This window comes from Psittacula echo, assembly GCF_963264785.1.
Source record: "Psittacula echo genome assembly, chromosome: 9".
NCBI lineage: Eukaryota > Metazoa > Chordata > Aves > Psittaciformes > Psittacidae > Psittacula > Psittacula echo.
Window position 1 is genome coordinate 19,418,296 of NC_137745.1, and position 20,263 is coordinate 19,438,558.

General features: G+C 38.2%; 1 protein-coding gene across 1 annotated transcript in view; it reads left to right on the plus strand.

Annotated features, from left to right (window-relative positions):
* DOCK3 (dedicator of cytokinesis 3) overlaps positions 1-20,263 on the plus strand; it is a gene marked incomplete at its 5' end in the record, with an annotated part of 211,656 nt that overhangs the window by 114,788 nt on the left and 76,605 nt on the right. Inside the window, 4 exons of the mRNA XM_080625333.1 lie at positions 325-385; positions 3,258-3,405; positions 9,723-9,811; positions 14,087-14,212. Coding sequence (XP_080481459.1) covers positions 325-385; positions 3,258-3,405; positions 9,723-9,811; positions 14,087-14,212 — 424 coding nt within the window. The remainder of the gene's footprint in view (positions 1-324; positions 386-3,257; positions 3,406-9,722; positions 9,812-14,086; positions 14,213-20,263) is intronic.

Here is a 20,263-nt window from a genome sequence, read left to right on the forward strand (position 1 = left end):
CATGTAAATTTAATACAGTCTAATAATGTGTTTGACTTAAGGGTTAAATGAATATTTTAAGTGTTTGCCAGAATTTTGATATATCACTGGAATCAGAAGCTTCAATTTATTTTCCTTTTAAAGACTATTCAACCAGTTATAGTCCTTCTATACTCTTCTTGTCTGTAAATCAGAAATCATAATACTTTCTCTATTTAAAGATGGAGGAGCTAGATGAATGGAGAGTAATACTGTGTGGTTCTTGTTACCGTTTGTGGGAGTTTTGCAGGCCCTTATTTTGGAAGTTAAATTTTTTTAATGTCTGTGTTTTTTCCAATCTTTTAGGATCTCAGCAGTAAGGACATGAAGAGAGATTTGTACATAGTTGCCCATGTAATCCGAATAGGTACAGTATGATTTAAAACTTGAAATATATATAATTAACTATGGTTTTACCTTATTTTAGATGTGTTTTTTAATTGACATTATAATGATTTAACCAGTGAGAAAACTCAGTCGTAGACCAGGCCTGTCTGCTGAGATTAATATTCAGACCAAACGTAGCTGTTATAAAGTTACTGATGACTGTTTCACAGTGATTTTTTTTTCTCAGTATGAAACAATATACTTGAATAAACGCCATGTTTGGGGGAAGATGGAGAAATTAAAAGGCTTTTGGTTTAATGTTTCAAAATTTAAAATGAGGTCATTTTACTGATGATATATACCTACTTTGCAGGACAGGACATCAGCATACCTGACCATTCACATCTAGTAAATCAGAGACTGTTAAACAAATACACATAAAAATCTGGTTTCTGCTATGTAGGAGTCTGTAGTGCTTCCAAGAACCCACACTCAAGTTTAGGAAGATGCCTGTAAAAACATAAGAGCAGGGAAGCTGTCACACCTGTCAGGTGTTCTTCCTGCCTGCTGATGCTGGAAAGTAGCATTAGCAGAAGTACCTGCCTGTGGCAAGTCTGTCAAGCTTGCAGCCCAGCACTTAGCAGCATACACTTGCTGCTTTTCAGGTTCTCTTGGCTGCTCACGTACAGCTGTCTAAAGGAGAGATCTGGATGTGTAGTGCTTGGACCTGACCCTACCCAGGAAATAAAGCCCTTCCTTGCTAATTCACTTGACTAGAAACCCTTTATAGAGTGGGTTTCTCCGACTGTTTGTAGGCCAAGCTAGGCTTAATTTATTCTTGTTGAGATTTGCAGTAGCAGGAATGGAAAGTGTTTATGATTGAAATTGAATTTAGAATGTGTCTTACAAGGCATAGTGCAGTGCTGAAAAGTAGTTCATGGACAGCTAGATGGACTTTTTAGCCCAGTAGTGTGTTTAAGTGAGTGACTATATGACTATATAACTTCTGGTATTGGAATTAAATTGCTACAATCTCTTTTAGATGGAAGGTGTTTGGTAGAAAAAAGCTCTAGTTAAAAAGGGTATCATTAGTACAAGGAGTTAGTACAAGGGTTAACTACAGTTGCAGTTAAATGGTTCTAAATTATGGATGTGTGTACTTCCATGGAGAAATCAGCAAGTATGAATTTTACCTATGTTATGTATGTCTTATTTCAAATATTTAGGCTGAAATTGTTATCAACATAAAATAGGAGTAACAGTCTCTTCAGCTATTTTATTCTAAACAACTGAGTAGTGCACTCTCTTTTGTGTGTTTCAGGTTTTCAGTTAACTGAAAAAAGGCTGGGTAGTGTTTGCAGTGAAAGGGTATTTAACCCTAATTCCAGCCCATTCACTACTTGCATCTACTACCAGCCACAGGTACCTTTTCTGAAATACAGAAGGTCTAAACAGCTTAGTGAAATTGTAGCTTTGTTGTGTTATCCTGTGACTGATAATGTGCCTTCTAAGTCACAAAGGTGTTGGAAGGATTGGTTTTTCATTATATGACTTCACTGTGTCAAAAAAGTGTGGAAAGGTTAGAGTTACTCTGTATCACTGGAGATGGTAAGTGAAGCTTGTACAAAGATACACTGTAGTTCAAGCTCAGATTTTTAAGCTTGACGCAAGAAGTGCTGGACAGATTACTCAGATTACTCGTGTAGTGTTACCAGTTGGCTTAGATTATCATGGTGATTTTTCTGGTCTTGGCATTTTTTACTCCATTAAAAAATAGCTTTAACAATAGAAAGTTGAGCAGGTTTGTACCTCAGAATTCTCCTTTATGCGCTCCAAGACAAGTATGGTAGATGACACAATATATATATAATACCTTTCTTTAAAGCAGCTGTATAAAGGGAAAATTAGTGTAAATATTGGACTGTAATGGGAGGACCGGAGTGAATCCCTGTGTGAATGCAGAGAAGAGACTTCCAGCTGTATTCTTGTCTCATTATACAGATGATTTGTAGTCAGCCCAGCTGGATACAAATACGTGTCATGGAGCTGCGAATCAAAGATGGCCAGACATGATGCTGTTCACTTTGCCCTTGAGTGTTTTATTAACTGAAGTAGGTGATCTGCCTTATTCAGAGTAGTCCAGTCAGTGAGGTGTGTTCATGTGGACCTCTAGATTTGAAACAGTATAAGAGGAAAAAGAGTGAGAAGTTGTGGTGTGTTGACATTGGCTGAGCACCACGTACCCACCAAACCGCTTTATCACTCCCCTTCTCACCAGGACAGGGTGGGGGGGGAAAATAAGGTAGCAAACCCCATGTGGGTGAAGAAAAACAGCTGTTTAATACAGCAAAGGCTGTGAATGGAAGCAAAGGAAAACAAAAAATCTATTCTTTACTTCCCGTCAGCTGGCGATATCCAGCTACTTCCTGGGAAGTAGGACTGTAGTACATGTAGTGGTTGCTCCAGAAGACAAATGTCATAATAACAAATGCCCTCTCTCCTCCTCCTTTCTCTTAGCTTTTATTGCTGAGCAGGCATCATATGACCCAAGAATATCTCTTGGGTCAATTTGGATCAGCTGCCGTGGTTATGTCCCATCTCAAGATCTTGCCCACCTCCAGCCTACTGGGTCAGGTGGGGGGAATGTTGGAGATACAGCCTTAATGCTGTATGAGCACTGTTCAGCAGCAGCCAAAGCACTAATGTGTTACCAACACCTTTTCTAGCACAGCACTATATGGGCTGCTGTGGGGAAAATTAAGTCTGTCTCAGCCAGACCCAGTGCAGAAGGATAGGAAAGGCTGTAAGCTGTAGCTGAAACTTGCTATAGGTATGCATGCTCAGAGGGATAACAGAACAGACAAAATGGCTGCATGTGAATCTCTAATGTTTTAAATTTCTGTTAATTTTAGGTCGCATGTTGCTGAATGATTCAAAAAAAGGGCCCCCTCATTTACACTATCGCCGCCCCTATGGCTGTGCAGTGCTGAGCATCATGGATGTACTTCAGTCAATCTCTGAAATAAAAGAAGAAAAGGATTTTGTTCTCAAAGTTTACACGTGAGTAACTCCTAAAGGAAGAAGGTTAGGAAAAACACTTTGTATATGTGATGAGATACTGAAGCGATGGTAAATACCAAGGTGCCATAAACTGCATTTGCTGCTTTATGCTCCTCACAAGGTGAACTAGTGCTGCTGGCACTGGTTTTTGCTACTTTATTGTTCCAGAAGCTCATAGAAATTAATGAATATTATCAAGGATGTTTCAGGTATGTGATATGCTTCAGAAATTACTGAATATTTCCCTCTATGTGATATGTAAAGCTGCACTTTTATTAATGTGACGTATTTAAAATCTGCTAAGCTGAAAATGAAATAATTATGCACTATTTCTCCTGATGAAGGGAATAGGTACCCATGCCCCATCTCCTATTCGTTATCAGTCATGGTGACCAACAAAAGAAGTAGAAAACAACTGAAGTCAACAGTGTGTGACCAAAATCTCAAAACAAGCCAACATTTTTTGAGCAAGAATCTGTCTACAGTTATTTGTGATTTTGAACTAACAAATTCTTATTATGAAATGTGGTCTCACACTTGTAATAAAGAGGCAACAGACAAACTGTCTGGAGACTGCAAGGAATAGTTAAGTCTCTTGTCAGTGAGGATAAGTACTGGCATGATCTGCTTTGCACATTGCCCAAGATACAACTAACATTATTTAGCAGTGTGTAGCCACTATTCTGAGTACTAAGGTAACTTGGGGGGGGGTTATTCTTTGAGAAGTGCACTCAGCAGCAGAAAATCTGACATTCAAGGGAGCCCATAAATGAAAAATGGCTTTTGCTGTTCACTGAAAGATCCTTGGATATTTCTTCATGCATTAGAAATCTGCAAGTCCAAAGAAAAGTCTCTCAGTCAGTTCTTCCGTTCTTTTTTTGCCAACAGTTATGAAAACTGCAGCAAAAAAGTTACAGGGAAGAAAATGGTCATCTTTCTTCTCTTTGCCAATAGAATCTGGGTAATCTTGGCGTTTTGTCAGCATTCGGTTTCAGCTTGTCTCAAACCAGTGGTTATTCGTTATATAGTTTATGTTAATATTGGCCTTGTAGCTATGGTGTTAATACACTGGAACTGCAGGAGTTTGAATATTTACAGTAGTGGAACATTCTGTATATCAGATTTCTTTTTTGATGCCCTTTTAATGCATTTTTAGCTTCTTACTCACTGAAAAATCAGAGAGAAGAATCTAAACTACTGGATTTCTCCATCTGTCGGTGACAAACAAAAATACTGCAGCCAGTTAGAGCAATCCGGAGTCCTAGTACTATGGTCAACAAAATCACAGGATAGAGAGCTTTCCTTTTCTTCCTCTTAATCTGAAGTGCTTTGTTAATATGGATTCCCTTCACACCACTTAAAGTACCAGCTGAAATGGTTAAGTAGGTTTATACCAGCTGTTGTTCTTCATGTCTGCTTCCTCACAATCTTTGTTTTCAACATCCACACACAGCCATTACTGCCTTCCCAGAGAGGAAGTAGAGCCCATAACAGAATTCCGCTCTGTAATCAGATGCTTGTAATTTTTTATCATTGTTGTCATTTCTTTGGTTTGTAGTAAGTCTTGTACATCATTATTTAATGTTACTGCAGTTTCTTTGTAAACATCTAACAAACATGTTCAGAAGGGAAAACAGATGTATCTGAGGGGCACCTGCTTATCTGTTTTGCAGCTTTCATAGCTGTTGGTCTTCCATGACACAAAGTTTTCACAGGTTTACCCACTTGCATTTTCTCTTTGCACATTCTTTTAGCTAACCTACCTTTTCTTGCTTTTGTAGGCTAAATTTGAAATGACAGATTTTTGTCCTTTGTAGGTTTAAAGTTATATGTGAATGCTTAAACGCAGAACTGATTTTTTTACCTGCTGTTCTCATTTTGATTATTGTTAAAATGCCTTAGGCCAACCCAAAAACATCATAAAGATGAAATAAAGAAGGAGGTGTATTTGTATTTTTAAAGAAGCAGTAAAAGACATTCTTTTTGTACGCTATCTAGCTAAAGCTTACAGCTGCCACAAATGAGGCAGTCAGCATACAGCCAGAAAAGCCTTTTCATGGGGAGAAGCTGGAAAAAATTTGAGACTGAAAACCTAACAAAGGCTGAGACAAATAACATGGTGTTTCAATGGAGACTTCTGCTGGATCCACAAGAGGGAATACTTATGTGAGGAAAAAAAATCAATTTACTTCACCAGTATTTCTCAGCTTGCCTTATTATTGTTAAAGATTTATGGCTGAAAAATACTTCTTTCTCACAATCCAGATTTTCCTGTTTGCTAATCCCACAGTCATATTATAATCTTACTAAGAGGATATAGTACCACAGCTCTAGTTATAAGCTCATTATGTAAAAGCATTAAGGTTTACTTTTATAATTCTTTTTAATAATATACATGTAAAATATTTTACAAGTGAGATGGAAACTAAATTCTCAATCCATTTTCATCTTTTTTATGTTTTTTTTATCTTTAATGGAAAGTTTTCGTCATTGAACTCTTTGTGTCAGTCTTCCCATTCCCCTGAAAACTTTCCCTATTTCTGTTTCATATTATCTTTTTCTTTATTTATTTTGTCCTATTTTCTCACAGTCCTTTTATTTCTTCCTTCTCCAGCACTAGCTCTTAAAATTCCTACCTCTTAATGTGGTGTATTGCCTGAATGCCTTTCCCTTTTGTTAATTCAGTTGTTGCTATTTGCCCAGCTGGACGAGAGTGTACATTGCATTTCTGTCCCCATCTGTCCGACATCAGGGTCTGATGTAGTATGGCAAACATTCCAAATGGTAAATTTACTGTAGAACCAGCCAACCTGAAAAGGTGATGGATGGCTCAGGAGAAAATTCTTGTTGAACGAGAAATAGATTTTGTAATGTATTTGGTATTTAGACAAGTAGAATGGTAACACAACAAAATGCATTACCAGCAAGTGTTTTTGGGCCAGCATTTCAAACTTGGGAGAATATTATTCTTTGTGTTCAGGAAATGTAAAGTGCAGCTTATGTTGGTAGTTGGTACAAAACTAGCTTTAAGCTATCTTCACAGTCCATTGATTTTGGGTTAACTTTGTTCCAGGTTAATTTGCAGGCATAAGTCACTGGAGGCTGAAATCTATTTTAACTTGCTTTCCAGAGGCTGAGCAACTGAAAAATTACCAGAGGTTAGAAACTTTCTGTAGTCTCATCTGTAAAGATGGAGAATGGTACAGAATTTGTCCTAGAGGTTATCTCTGTGCATTAAGGAGAATACTGTTTGCAGTAGGAAAAATTACTTTTAATGTCTTGGCAGTGTGAAGATAATTATTATTTTTTCAACAAGTAAGTTGAACATTGGTTGAAGTTCTGAGTTGGCACAGAACACCACAATTATTGAAAAGGGGTTTGTGCTGTCCATTAATGCCTTAGCTCTGTTGTGTTTTGGTTTTGAGAGATTGTTGAGGCGAGTACAAATGTAGTCAATTTGCCATACTGTTAGGTTCTGGAAGTTTACTTCAGTGCTGACCTGTCTTGAGTTACTGTGTGGATATCTGTTCTGTCCTCCCAGAAAAGATATAGTAGTTACAGAAGGTATAGAGCAGAGCAGTTAAAATGTTTAATGTCATAGCGTTGTTTATGAGAGGGATTAAGAATGTGTGGAGCTTCAGCTTGGAGAAGAGTGGTAGTAGGAAGGGATACAACCAACCAAAACTTAAAAAGTCATGGTGGAGGACAAATTGTTGTTCATGGAATACAACTGTGCAGGAATTAGGGATGCTCAATGAAATTGGTAGGAGATGACATTAAAAAAGATGGAAGAAAGTACTCTTTAGAAAGCAAGTAATGATCTTCTGGGTTGCACGGCCACAGGATCTTGTGAAGACAGTCAGCAATAGCAAGTCCAGAGGGCTTTAGACAAGTTCTTGAACAAGTCCATAGACAGAGGAATAGGAACAGACAAGGATGTACACTCTAACATCCCTAATTTTTTTGGCTTTGGATCCTAAACAGAAGTGTGGCACTTCTGACTCAAGTGCCCAAAATCCAGAAAGAATCAAGCATCCAGGTGAACTTTTGCTGTGTCCTGGTTTGCTGGCTCTCTGCTCATGTGATTTTTATTCCTTTTTTGGGGGGTTATTGTTAAAAGGAATCTGTATTTCTCCATGACTGGAAAGGCAACTGAAACATCTGCTCTGGTGCTGTCAGCCGTCTCTGTTGAATGTAATTTCCAAAATGCTGCAGTGTCCCTGATTTCTCTCTCCAGAATCTTGCCGTCAGAGTAATGAGAATATCCATAGAGCTATAGATAAAGTCATTTACAGAAGACTTTTTTTTTTTTTTTTTTTTATGATGTTGCTCCACTTCAGAATATTTCTACATAAGGCATGGACTGGAACAGTAAGAGATAATGGGTTTGACTTTCCACTGCACAGTTATACCGTCTGATTTTATGGTGATGGAGTAGCATTGTGCTGCAGTAGAGAGTGTTGCCCATTCTTCACTATATTCATATCTTGTTGTTGTCTTTATAATTCTTATTAACCTTGTTTTTGAAGATAATACATTTCAATTTGAGGAAACGGTCCTGAGAAAGGTTAAGAATAGAGGAGGAAATTGGAAATTAGCCATAAAAAACCCCATACATAAAGAAACTCTCATCTAAGTGCACACAATGTTATGTGATTAATCTGAAGTCTCCAAAATTACTAAAGGCATTGGAATGGTGATGGGAGATGTTAGGAGCTACTGGATCCAGTAGCCTGACAGAGATAGGGCTGCCACAACTGCATGCCCCCAGGTCCAGCCAGGCACAAGGCTGAGCCTGTATTCTGTGTGTGCATACACACCATACATACACGTGGAGCCTGCCGCACAGATCAACACAGGCAGAAAGTACACACTAATACTAACACATACACCACCAAAGGCCTCATCCTGTTTTCGTTTCTAGCTTAGTAGGGTAAGAACTTGTTAGTGGAAAACATACATACATATGCACACTACAAACTCCTCCAGTCTGTTGTTTTAAACACTCTGTTCCATCACAGGGCATGGCCAGACAAGCATACTGACAGCAAGCTATCCACATATGCATGGGCTATTTTATACCATTATCCTTCTATTTCCCTGTAGTTTGTATAAAGTCTTGAACAATTCCAAATGCTCTTCCCCAGCATCCTGTAATGAGTCATGTATCACCAAAGGCAGTAGCCCATTTCAGTCTTTAAAGGGATCCAAGCTGACTGATCTTGCTGGATTTTAACCTGGACAATGTGCTGAACATCCTCCTGCAGCAGATGTTGTTCCCCACATGCCATTGTTCTTCTTCTCCTCTGTGGTCAAGATGAGCTTTTAATTGCATATCCTAATAGGAAAGATAAGAGTTAGTAGGTAATATTAGAACAATTTTGTTTATAGGTGCTGCCATTAGGTGATCATCTTGGTAGGATGTGCATCCAGCAGGTTTGAATCTGATTGATAAAGGGCAGCCAGCTGTCCTGCCTGAATGTTGCTTGTGTTACAATCCATACACCAAATTGTTGTGTATTCATGGAACTGATATTAACGACTGAATTTTTCCTGCTGAGAAAATTTTGAGTTGAAATACGAGAAATTTGTTGTCAAATAATTACATTGTAATTTCTATCCTAGAAATGGGTTGAGGATTTACAGATGGTAACATAAGAAATGGAATATAACAGTATTTACAGATTATTTTTAAAATTATGTGTAGATGAACAGAGAGTTGTAAAAATGCTCCCTCAGAAGATGATATATATACAGACATACTTTGTGATGTTACATATTTTCATCCTACTGCTTGGATGGGGGGATGCATCATGTTTCAAGGAACTCTGTAAAATACGTGGGTAAGCAAAAGTCTTGTAAATGACTTAGATACTAAAAAACAGGGTTTCTTTTATTCTCTCAAATTTCACTTCTTATTTCTTGATTTTAACTTTTTCTACTTTACTAAAAAAAAGGTAATATATGACAAAAGTTAATTTCAGTTTAAAATTAATTCATGCAGAGAATTCAAATAGGATGTCCAGACTTCCTCATTCTGTCATAATATGAAGAGTGAAACAATGGCTTTGATGACAGAAAAATCACCACAGGCTCCAAAGTGCCCATAAAAAGGAGAATAACCATTTGGGAATGTTTTGTCTGTGGAATGTCTTCCACTTTTAAAACCAGGAGTTATGTGGTATTTCTCTCATTCATAAAAATCCCACAACCTTTACAAAACCTTTAATGTTATCTCTACAGCAAAGTTGACTTCCCAGACCTAAGATGGTTCAGCATAAAGCTTTTAACTTGAATTAGTGTTTTTTTTATTTTAGGTGTAACAACGAAAACGAATGGTGCCAGATCCATGAAAACATTATTCGCAAGTCCAGCACCAAATACACAGCACCCAGCTCAAACTATGGTAAATATTGACTTGTACATTTTTGTCATAGTAACAGCTGAAGATTTCTGTTAGGAAATTGTTAATTATTTATGACCAAGAAACTCAGTGAGATGCAGGATTATGTATAGCTGAATTTTTCTTTACTTGTGGTGATTTGAAAGTTCAGCTGAAGTTAATTCACTTTCAGTTTACAGGTGAAAATCTGTATCATGTCTGTCAGTTTAACCAGGAAATAAGAAAATGCCAACACCTGATACTTTTCCTTCTCAGATACAGCTGACAATAGCATTAATTCAGCATGCTAGATTTCCTTCATCATTATATCTGTAGTGTTATTTTTATCTCGAGAGAGGTCAGCAATGAAGAGAGAAAGTGGGCTGTTATAGTATTAGCTTACTTTGAGTATTCATTTATTGGCTGTTACAGTTACTGAGTGTAACCATGCTTTTGAAAATTGCTAGGCCATGGGAGGATACAGCATAAGCAGCAATCAGTATTTGCAGAACTCCTTTAAAAGGTGTTTTTTTGTGACACTGGCCTAAGTCACTGTGACCAGACTTGGCTCTACAGGAAGTGAAGAATTTAGATTTTATTCATCAGAGTTCCCTTGAGTAAAACTGTCTTCCTTTTCATCCTGTATTCCCTTGAAAATTCCAGGTATAACACATACCCAGAGCTTGCTCTCCTGAGGATACCATGCGTTCTTGTCAAAAGAAGCAAAACCAGGGGTTAAATTTGTCTTAACATTTGTCTGACTGCTCAGAAAATTCTGGCTCTCCAGAAAACAAGCAGTGGTTTTGTGCCTACAAATTAATTATCAAGAAGACTCTCTGTGATAGTTGCAGTGCTAAATGTTTCAGTTCATAGTTCATGAGAATAACTGTCTTGGCAGGGGTTTTGCCACCTTTCAGATCCCTTTTTATTTTCCTAGCTAATGACAGGTAACTGTGGAAAGTGAATTTTGTCTTATCTTGTTACCTTATTTAATGATTTCTCCAGTTTGCTAATTCAGAGAGATCATTACTGTTCCATCCCAAATGACCCAGCCCATAGGATACAGTTCTGCTTCATTACAGCTCGCTTTGCATTCATTACCACATGCCTGATTTATTGGCATACTGATGTCTGAATACTGATATTGGCTTAATTTCATTTGTTTGCATGTTGAGTTTATTGAGGTATTGTAGTGGAATATGCAGTTCACACTCCTGTAGAAGATACTAAGTACAACAATAAACAAATAAAACAGTCCTCGGGTTTGGAACTTTATTATATGCAAAGCAGGTCTCCTTCCCTGCTGTTCTTCCTGTTCCAGCTAAGGTCATCCACTGCTTATCATTAAAACATTTTCCTGAATTATTTATAACTTTGAAAACTTGGGCTGTTTGCATTTATTTCCAGGGCCAGGTGTCTGCCTAGAACTTTCATTATTTTTTTCCCAAGCATGAACTTTTTTGAAGAGCAGAAAGAAAGGCAAATGGATAGCTTTTTACTCTTGCCTTTGGCTTTTAAGAATAATTATTTCAAACATTTCATTAAGATCTAGTACGTCTCTGGGGCAGGAGGTTGGAACTTGAGAGAGATCCTGTGGGAGGAGCAATATTGCAGGCTGACATGATTTAAGCCTAAGTAGTACAGTTTGGGCCTCTGAGAACCTTACATAGAGGAACTGCTCAGTTCACAAGTCTGATTTTTCCCTGAAGAAAAGCTCATGGGTTGTTTCTCTCCCCACTTCCCAGCTCTCAGACCTGCTGCAAGAAGTAGAAAAAACCCAAAAGGATAGGCTGGATAGGAAGGAAGACTGGAGAGTAGGTTTATAAAACCTCTTAGGGAAGTTATTTGGGGTGGAATATGTGAGAGAATATGTAAGTAATGTATGTAATACTGTGTTGGAAAATCACATTGCCTATTTCCTCTAGTGACTGAATTTTATAGGCAATAGATTGATTCTAGTGCTATTTGTTAAGCACTGGGGGTGCTGGAAGTGGGGAGGTCTGAACTTTCAAATTTGCTCCACTCCTTTCTGCTGGAATTTTTAAAATTCAGTTTCATTTGTTTGGTTTTGATAGCAAAAGAGGATCTAAAATGAACAAGTTTCTCCTGTAAGTGGCAAAAATAATCAAGACTGATTTCTAGAGAATTTATCTCATGTTCTGTTAAATCTTCTGTACACATTCACACACAGATGTACACTCCTGGGTGATACTCAGTGGGTTTCAATTTTTTCCATGATTACAAAGCCTCTGTTTTCTCTACAGTGCTTTGCAGTGCTCTTCTGCCTACTTAGCTGGACAGTTGCAAGTCCATGTTTTGGCAGCCTTTGAGTACATACATGCTGATTGTCCAGCTGGCTGGTTGGCCTCTCTTTTCATTTGCTTCAAAGCTTTATGCTCTTTTTTTCATTCCAGCTCCCAGTATTCATAAAACTTATACAATCTCCATGTTATCTAGGTATCTATTTACTTGCCAGATTTGGCTGAAGCTAAACAACAGGCCTGAATAGTATTCCAAGGGAATAGCTTGGGGAACGACCTGTTAGAGAGTAGTGTAGGGGAGAGGGACCTGGAGGTCCTAGTGGATGGCAGGATGACCATGAGCCAACACTGTGCCCTTGTGGCCAAGAAGGCCAATGGCATCCTGGGATGTATTAGAAGGGGGGGGGTGGTCAGTAGGTCGAGAGAGGTCCTCCTTCCCCTCTACTCTGCCCTGGTGAGACCGCATCTGGAATATTGTGTCCAGTTCTGGGCCCCTCAGTTCAAGATGGACAGGGACCTGCTGGAGAGAGTCCAGCGCAGGGCAACTAAGATGATTAAGGGAGTGGAGCATCTCCCTTATGAGGAAAGGCTTAGGGAGCTGGGTCTCTATAGTTTGGAGAAGAGGAGACTGAGGGGTGACCTTATTAGTGTATATAAATATATAAAGGGGGAGTGTCACGAGGATGGAGCCAGGCTCTTCTCAGTGGCAAACAATGATAGGACAAGGGGTAATGGGTACAAACTGGAACACAAGAGGTTCCACTTAAACTTGAGAAGAAACTTCTTCTCAGTGAGGGTGACGGAACACTGGAACAGGCTGCCCAGGAGGGTTGTGGAGTCTCCTTCTCTGGAGACATTCAAAACCCGCCTGGACACATTCCTGTGTAACCTTATCTAGGTGTTCCTGCTCCAGCAGGGGGATTGGACTAGGTGATCTTTTGAGGTCCCTTCCAATCTCTAACATACTGTGATACTGTGATACTGTGGAAGAGAACAAAAATTGGATGGGAGGTTCATGATGTTACTGGTTCCATTCCCCATGTAACTTGTCTAACAAAACGGTGATTAAATATTTTTTGCAAAGCCCATATATTAAGTTTAGGAAATGACAGAACTTTAGGTGGCTCTTGCAAGATTATGTATACAAGGCACTGTTTGTTTCAGTATGTGGTGTTCCAGTCAGTGAACAGAGAGGGCAGAAAGAACTATTGACTAACTATCATTCATTGAATGAGATAAAGATTGTGGAAAATTACTATGTGAGCAAAATTCTCATTGGTATGTGAAGCTGGTAACGTATGCTCAGCAGATGAGACTAAGCTTGTTAAGCTTCATTCTGGCATTTTCTGGTATCATAATTCTTGACTTTATAACTTTACCAATACATTATACTCATTTTAAGGGTGTAGTGTGCTATGAATTAAAAGCAACTAGAGAAAGCAGTTGGACTGAGATTTACCGTGAAATTAGTCCTAGTCAAGCTATATACAGTTGACACACTGAAAGGTTGCCTTGAAAGAGCTGGTTGATAAACTCAGTGTGACCATTTGGTACTCCTGAAATATGTTGAGGTAATGAAGGGAATTCCATTAAAATCAACATTCCTGTACGAAGTAGTTAAAGAAACAAGTGAAACAGGTATTATACTTTTTTGTGGTATGAAGGATTAAAGGCCCCTTAGAGATACTCTACGGTGTTGTGTGATGTGGTAGTTCAGACAGAGATAGCATTGTTCATACCTGTGTTGTAACCTGCTGTATGTGAGGAATAGAAATAATGCTAGTTACTTCACTGTAACTTCTGACATACCTGTAAAATTAAGTATTCTGGTTTTAATATAATGTTAACTGATCCCTTAAAGCAGTTTTGTTTCTTTCATTTCAGTTTTAAATTACTCCGAGAGAGAAAAGAACTCTGGTTTTATATATTTGTTTCAAATTAACTGTGGAGCAAAGCATTATTTTACCTGCATGCCTTGTACATACAGGCATGTCACCTTTACGTCTGAAAAAATTAACATCTTTGGTTTTTTTCCCAGGACTTATAATATCTCTTCAGCTTCTTCGTGGTGACATGGACCAGATTCGAAGGGAAAACCCCATGATTTTTAACAGAGGTGTTTCTGTTACCAGGAAGCTGGGATTTCCTGATGTTATCATGCCAGGTAAACTTAACAATTCTAATCTTAAACTATTGGTCATTTTTTTTTCTCATACTCTCCTAGACAAGCTCCACTGGGATGGGTGCTTTACTTGAAGAAGATTAATAATAGAAGAGTGGCCTTATTTATCAGTAAATGCCAATTCCAGGTTCAGGGAGGCATGCTAAAACATTTTAATCAAAAAGCATTATAGTAATAGAAGGTGTGAAGTTCACATGTATAGAAGGTGACCTGGAAAGATTGTTTTGATATTCCTCCTCCCTCCCTCACCAGTTAGATGTCTGTCATGTATGCTAAGCGTATAGATTTTTATCTATAAAAATGATTTTGTATCTTTTAAATTAGATTTTAATCTAAAATTAAATTAGATTTTAAATTAGATTTTTATCTTTTAAAATGCATGAAATTTCTTCTTCCCAATAATCCAAAGCCTGGAAAAAGAGTTTCCACTTTGCCACCTTGATTTTTGGAGTTAGTAGGATGCCTTTGTAATGCGTGACAATATGTGAGGCTGCAAATCTGGTGTGATTTTCCAGCTGGCCTAACAGAGCACCTAGTCTGTGCAACAGCTGTCTTGGCTGAACCATTGCTGTACTTTGTTTGCTCCTTACTTCTGGAGCAGCAGCTTGAAATGCTTCTTGTTTTGGCACAAGTTGAGCCAGCCTCAGTATAGCCAAGAGTTCACTTAGGGAGGAAACCAGAACCTAGCCAGTCGTGCAATCAGTCAGTATAAAACCTGGCATTATACTGTCTTGATTTTCACAGTGTAGTAAGAAATAAGCTTGCTAATTATATTGCATGTATAGCATTTGAAATAGTACGTTATTGCTATGCATTATAAACTAAGACCAAGGATGACTTTGCAGACATGGGAAATGTTATGAAAGCATAATGGGAAAAGTATCTGATTTTAGTACTCGAAAGACTGCAATGACACATCAGTATCGAAAGTAGTTGTTGCAGCCTCATTAGGGAGGCTCTTCAAAAAGCACAGTAAGAATAGGCAGTAGGTGTGAAGAAGTTCTAGAAACTAAAGTAAAAGCATTTAGAACAGTATGTGTTTTATTTACTAACAAACTTGAAAATAATAGTAATAAAACAACAGGATGTTGGCTTTAGAGCCAATTATAAGTTTTACTTTCCGGTGACCTTATACCAGTCCCAGTCTTAAACCTAAGCAATCAAATAAAGAAGAGTTTAAATATTATCTGTTGATATGCAGGCACAACTGCTGCAAGGTGATCTGCTGTAATTGAGATCGCAGCTTGAAAAGTCAACTTCAAAAATAACACTTACCTATGAATTGATTTGCCTGCAAGAATTTCTTTATCTTCCACTTGTATAGAGGTGTTCCTCAGGTGCTTCAGACCACTGAATTTTAGCAAGCTTAAGGAACAGCTTTATGGTCTCAGCATTCCTCCTAATTGTTTGTTTGTTTTTTCTGGGCCCTAGCTTCTTTCTGCCAGCTAGCATAGTGGGCTGTCTTCCCTGCAGTTCCGCTGGTTTAGGCAATGCTTTTGTCCAGGGCTTGGACGCACAGGTCAGCAGCTTTCATGTGCAAATGTTCCCACCCTAAACTTTAAATACTCGTTGCACCTAACTGAAATTTCCAAAGTTTCTTTCTCTATTTAAGAACTCTAGCAAAAGTGCTGCCTCAGTGCAAAAGATGTCCACCGAATCTTATGTATATTATGATCTTTGTGATAGTCAGCATAGAGACATTAAGACATTTAAGTAAATTAAAATCAGATTCCTGCACATGTGTGCAGCACTCCTGCTCTAAGGCTCACTATACAGGTGCAGTGGTGATCTTCCCAGCTCTGGCCATCCCATCTGTTTTTCCGATTATATTCTTCAAAGGACCACAGCTGCTTGCTGATGTCATGTTTGTGAGAACCACAATTCTTTTTGGTGAAATCATAGGGATTTTAAGATTATAATCTATTTGGAATTGGGCTCATATACATATAAATCTGCTTAAAATACTGATTGATACAAATAAATATGTGAAAGGACAACCACTGTGCTCTTAAATGCTCGTTGCCTCTCTAGAGGTGCTGGACACCCAGAAGTTCTCAATTCAAAGGGAGCTACACGAGGTCTGCATGTATAGAGTTTAGATGCAAAGCTTTAGGTGTTTGTATTTGGGGAAGAAAAAAAAAGGCTCATGTTTGTGGATAAAGGCAGTTTGTGAATGTCTTTAAACATAGGTAAGAAAAGAAAGGCAGCCATGGAAGTGTGAATAGGCTTTCACTGCAAAGATAAATTATAACATTGCCAGGGTAGAGATACTATGTGAAGAAAGGTAGCCATGGGTGGTGCTCTAAACAAGAATTTTCATTATCCTGGGTATTCTCCAGGGTAATGAAATCTCTGGAAAAATTAGGAGATTAAAATAAAATGTAATGATGCAGTGAACAAATTTTTATCAAATTTCTTAAGAGTAAAAATACGTTTGCCATTATTCAAACGACAGCAGATATTTGCCTGTTGTTTGCTTTTAAAACAACAGATGAGATTGGGGTTTGAGTTTATCTGATGTCCAGGATGGAACATTTGGGTAGGGTAAGTTATCTTGCAGGTTGATGAGTATCTTGCAGGTCAATGAGCCAGGCTATATGAACAAGGAATGCCTGTCAGTTTACTTGCTGCTTGTTGTTGGCAGTTCTGAGCTTTACTGGTATTGTCTGAAGTTAGAAAATACTTCATGGGGGAAGGGAGAGCAAATAAAACACTGAACAAATGAAAAAACAACTCTGTCATGCACGTTAGTGGTTCTCAATCACGTCTGCTGCTTTAAATGTCTTTGTCAAACTACCTTTTCCTTGCTTTGCTTCAGAACTGCTTCTTTCTCATTAAAGACAGGGTTTCCTCTTCCAGAAGGAGCACAGAAAGTTCATGACTTGTATTTTGCAAGTGGATGCAGGTTTTTCAAGGCAGTGTGATTTTTAAAACGTTTTTTGAATAAGTTAATCAAGGCTACGTCACCTCCTATTGTTAAAATATGCAGTGATCTTGCTCCTGAACCAGGAAATCTATTTTTAAAACATACATAGCTCTAACATTTCAAATTAATCTTCTTGGTTATAGGTTTTAACGTGTTCATTTTCTTTTTTAATAGGAAATTTTTTCAAATGTACAGAGCCATTAAAATTCTGTAGCTGTCTTATCACACAGTTTTCCTATACATTTTGTTTTCTAAACTGTAACATTAGTTCCTGTATTGAGCCCTCTTTTGCCCTCACTCAGATATGAGCAACAGAAGTGGTAGCTGGTCGTTATTAAGAAAGAAGGTGAAACTGGTCTTTATGTGCTTATATTTTGCATGGTTATGCAGAACAAGATTAATGTTCTACAAAATCACCATGCCTGTCTTCAATTCTAAAGATAGAATGTTCTTTGTTTCCTACTGTGTTGTGATCTGATAAGGTCATCATAAAGCATTGAATTATCTTTTTTGTCCAAAGCAGAGGGATTCAGTCAAACCAGCCTCCTGAGGAGGTGTGGAGGGGTTTTGTTCATTTGTGGGTTTGGGGTTTTTTTGACTAAATTGCTACTGGGTTTAAGACCGTCCATCTGACCCTGACAATTTTACCTTTCCCCAGAGATAAAAGCAATGAGGCATGTGCTGCTTGCCTTTTGGATTGCAACTTTATTTGTATACAGAACTTGCTGATCAGAAATCTATTGCATAGGCATGGCGTTTGTCAGTTCCCCAAAGGACATCCCTTCCCTTCCCCATGTGCTGATAAGTATTCTGTCTTTTACTTTGATCCTCTGATGAAAAATGCATGCTTCATCTTCTACTTGTGAGTGATGTTTGTTTCTCTTTTTTTTCTCTCTCCTTGTCTTAATTTCCTGGCTTCTCCCCTTTTCCTTTCCCTTTATTCCCTCCTCTTTCTTTCTGATGCAGAGATGAAGATAGTTGGGTGTAAGTGTCTGCTTTTTTGTGTAATGTCTGCTTATTGCTTGCTTTTTCCCATTTTCATATCTTTCATGTAATGTTGGGGACTGGTAAAGATAGCAAATCATGACATCATAGGGAAGCTTTGGTAACAGAGAGGCGTAGATTCATCTTACCAGTCTCTCTCCATACCACAGTGTTCCAGACAAATTTAGTAGCTGTGACAGAGGAATCTTTGTAAATGCAGACAAATGCAAAGGTGAGAAACATCTCAGCATCTGTGAGCACAAAGTAGTGGCAAAAAAATACGTTAAGAAATGGATATGGCAAAATCCATCAGCTGTTCTCAGAATATTTATGGCAAGAGAGTCAATGAGACTAAAACGTAATTATGTAATAATTATTCCCCAAAAGCATTTACAAGAGTTAAAAATATTTTTATCATAAATAAACTTGCAGAGCTGAAGGAGAGAAGAAACAAAATATAGTAAAAATCAACTTTCTGCTACTGAAAGGAAGCAGTTTCAGGGAAATAATTGAATTTAAAAGAGCATTGTGTGACTTCTTCTCTATACACAAATGTCAAACAATGGATAGCAAGTGATCCAAGTGTCATTTGTTCCTTTTCCTAGAAACAATTGAGTGTGCTGTTCACTGAAAGCTAGAATTAAGTTTAAATAATATTTGGGGGCAGGGTGGGGTGGGGGAGTTAATTGCCATAGAGGCAGTAGGTAAAAGCTCTGTTTCCCCTTGCTGTTGTAATATTACTTACATGTTAATAGTTGCATACTGCAACTATTTCCAGAATATAGGCCTAAAAATAATTAGTGACTGGTGAAGGGACAGAGAAATAAGCTGCTGAAGTAGATCTAATGTGATTCCCAGAGACTCTCAGATCACACCAGGCTTCTTAACTTTAACAGGCAAGTAGTAATACAGTGGTCAGTACAGAGAATTTACACTAGTGTCAAAGGCAACTTCACTTTTAAGGGAGAGTTATGCAGCATGAGGCTGGCACTCTTCATCATTTGAGAAGTGACTGGGAAGAAGTCCATAACGGTCAGCCAGCAAGAAGGCCAAGCGTATTTGAGACCCATCTCACGTGGCACACTTTGTCAGTTTTTTCCTTTAGTCTGGTTTGTAAAAATCATGTGGTGATCACAATGTGATTGTGGGCATCACTCTGTTAAACTTGTCTGTGTTGAAATTACTGCATCTCAGGAGTAGTTGTGTGGTTTTTATTTAAAGAAAGTTGCAACTAAGAGCAGGGTGAGATCAGAATCCAGTTGCTGGTACCCTGCTCCTGTGCAACAGCCTCCAAAGCTACCACAGGGAAGAGCTATCCATCAGAAGAGAAACTGGTTTGATATACTTTTGGCCAGAAAGAAAAGCGGTTACCATTATGAAGAACTAGAACAAATACAGCCAAAGCACATTGTAACACTATACATGAATACCAGTAATTCTACAATTTACAGTTTGTTTCCAAGATCTTACTTACTTGCTGGACTGAGTCTCCTAGAGTCAAACCCCTGGTTGTTTCAGCTGCTGTAACTTCATTTAAGTCAGTGGGGTGACACTGATTAGTTGGGGGGATGTTCATTTATATACAGAGCATAAATACATGGGCTTGTTTTGTCTTCATCAGCCATTGTGGAATATGCTCCGAGTGTCCTTCTTGCCCACTGATGCTCTGGAGGTTATTGGCATTATTCTGTAAAATGCCAGTATTTTCAAAAAGATGCTAAACCCAGCCATGTTCGAGAGGCAAGTAGATAGTATGTCATAATGTTGGGCTGTAATTGATTAGGATCATCTCAACAATTCAACCAATACAGACATAAATACTAATTTTTATAGATAGTTTTTTAATATCCTTGGCTGCTTAGACTAAAGTCTCAGTTTCTAAGAAAGAACAATTAAAATTTGCTGGATAAGTATAGTTATTAAATTACTTGAAACTAGACCTGCATATCCTCAGTGTTGTGAGCTGCCACTTTTCCTCAGCTTACAGGTGTATGTGTCCTTTACAGGTTCACAAAGTCACAGAACATTGACTTCTTAGGACACAAATTTGCTAGAACCAGGAAGTCAAGGATCTCTTTGTCTTTCTCCTGTTGGAGGTTCTATGAATTATGTAACTTTTTTTT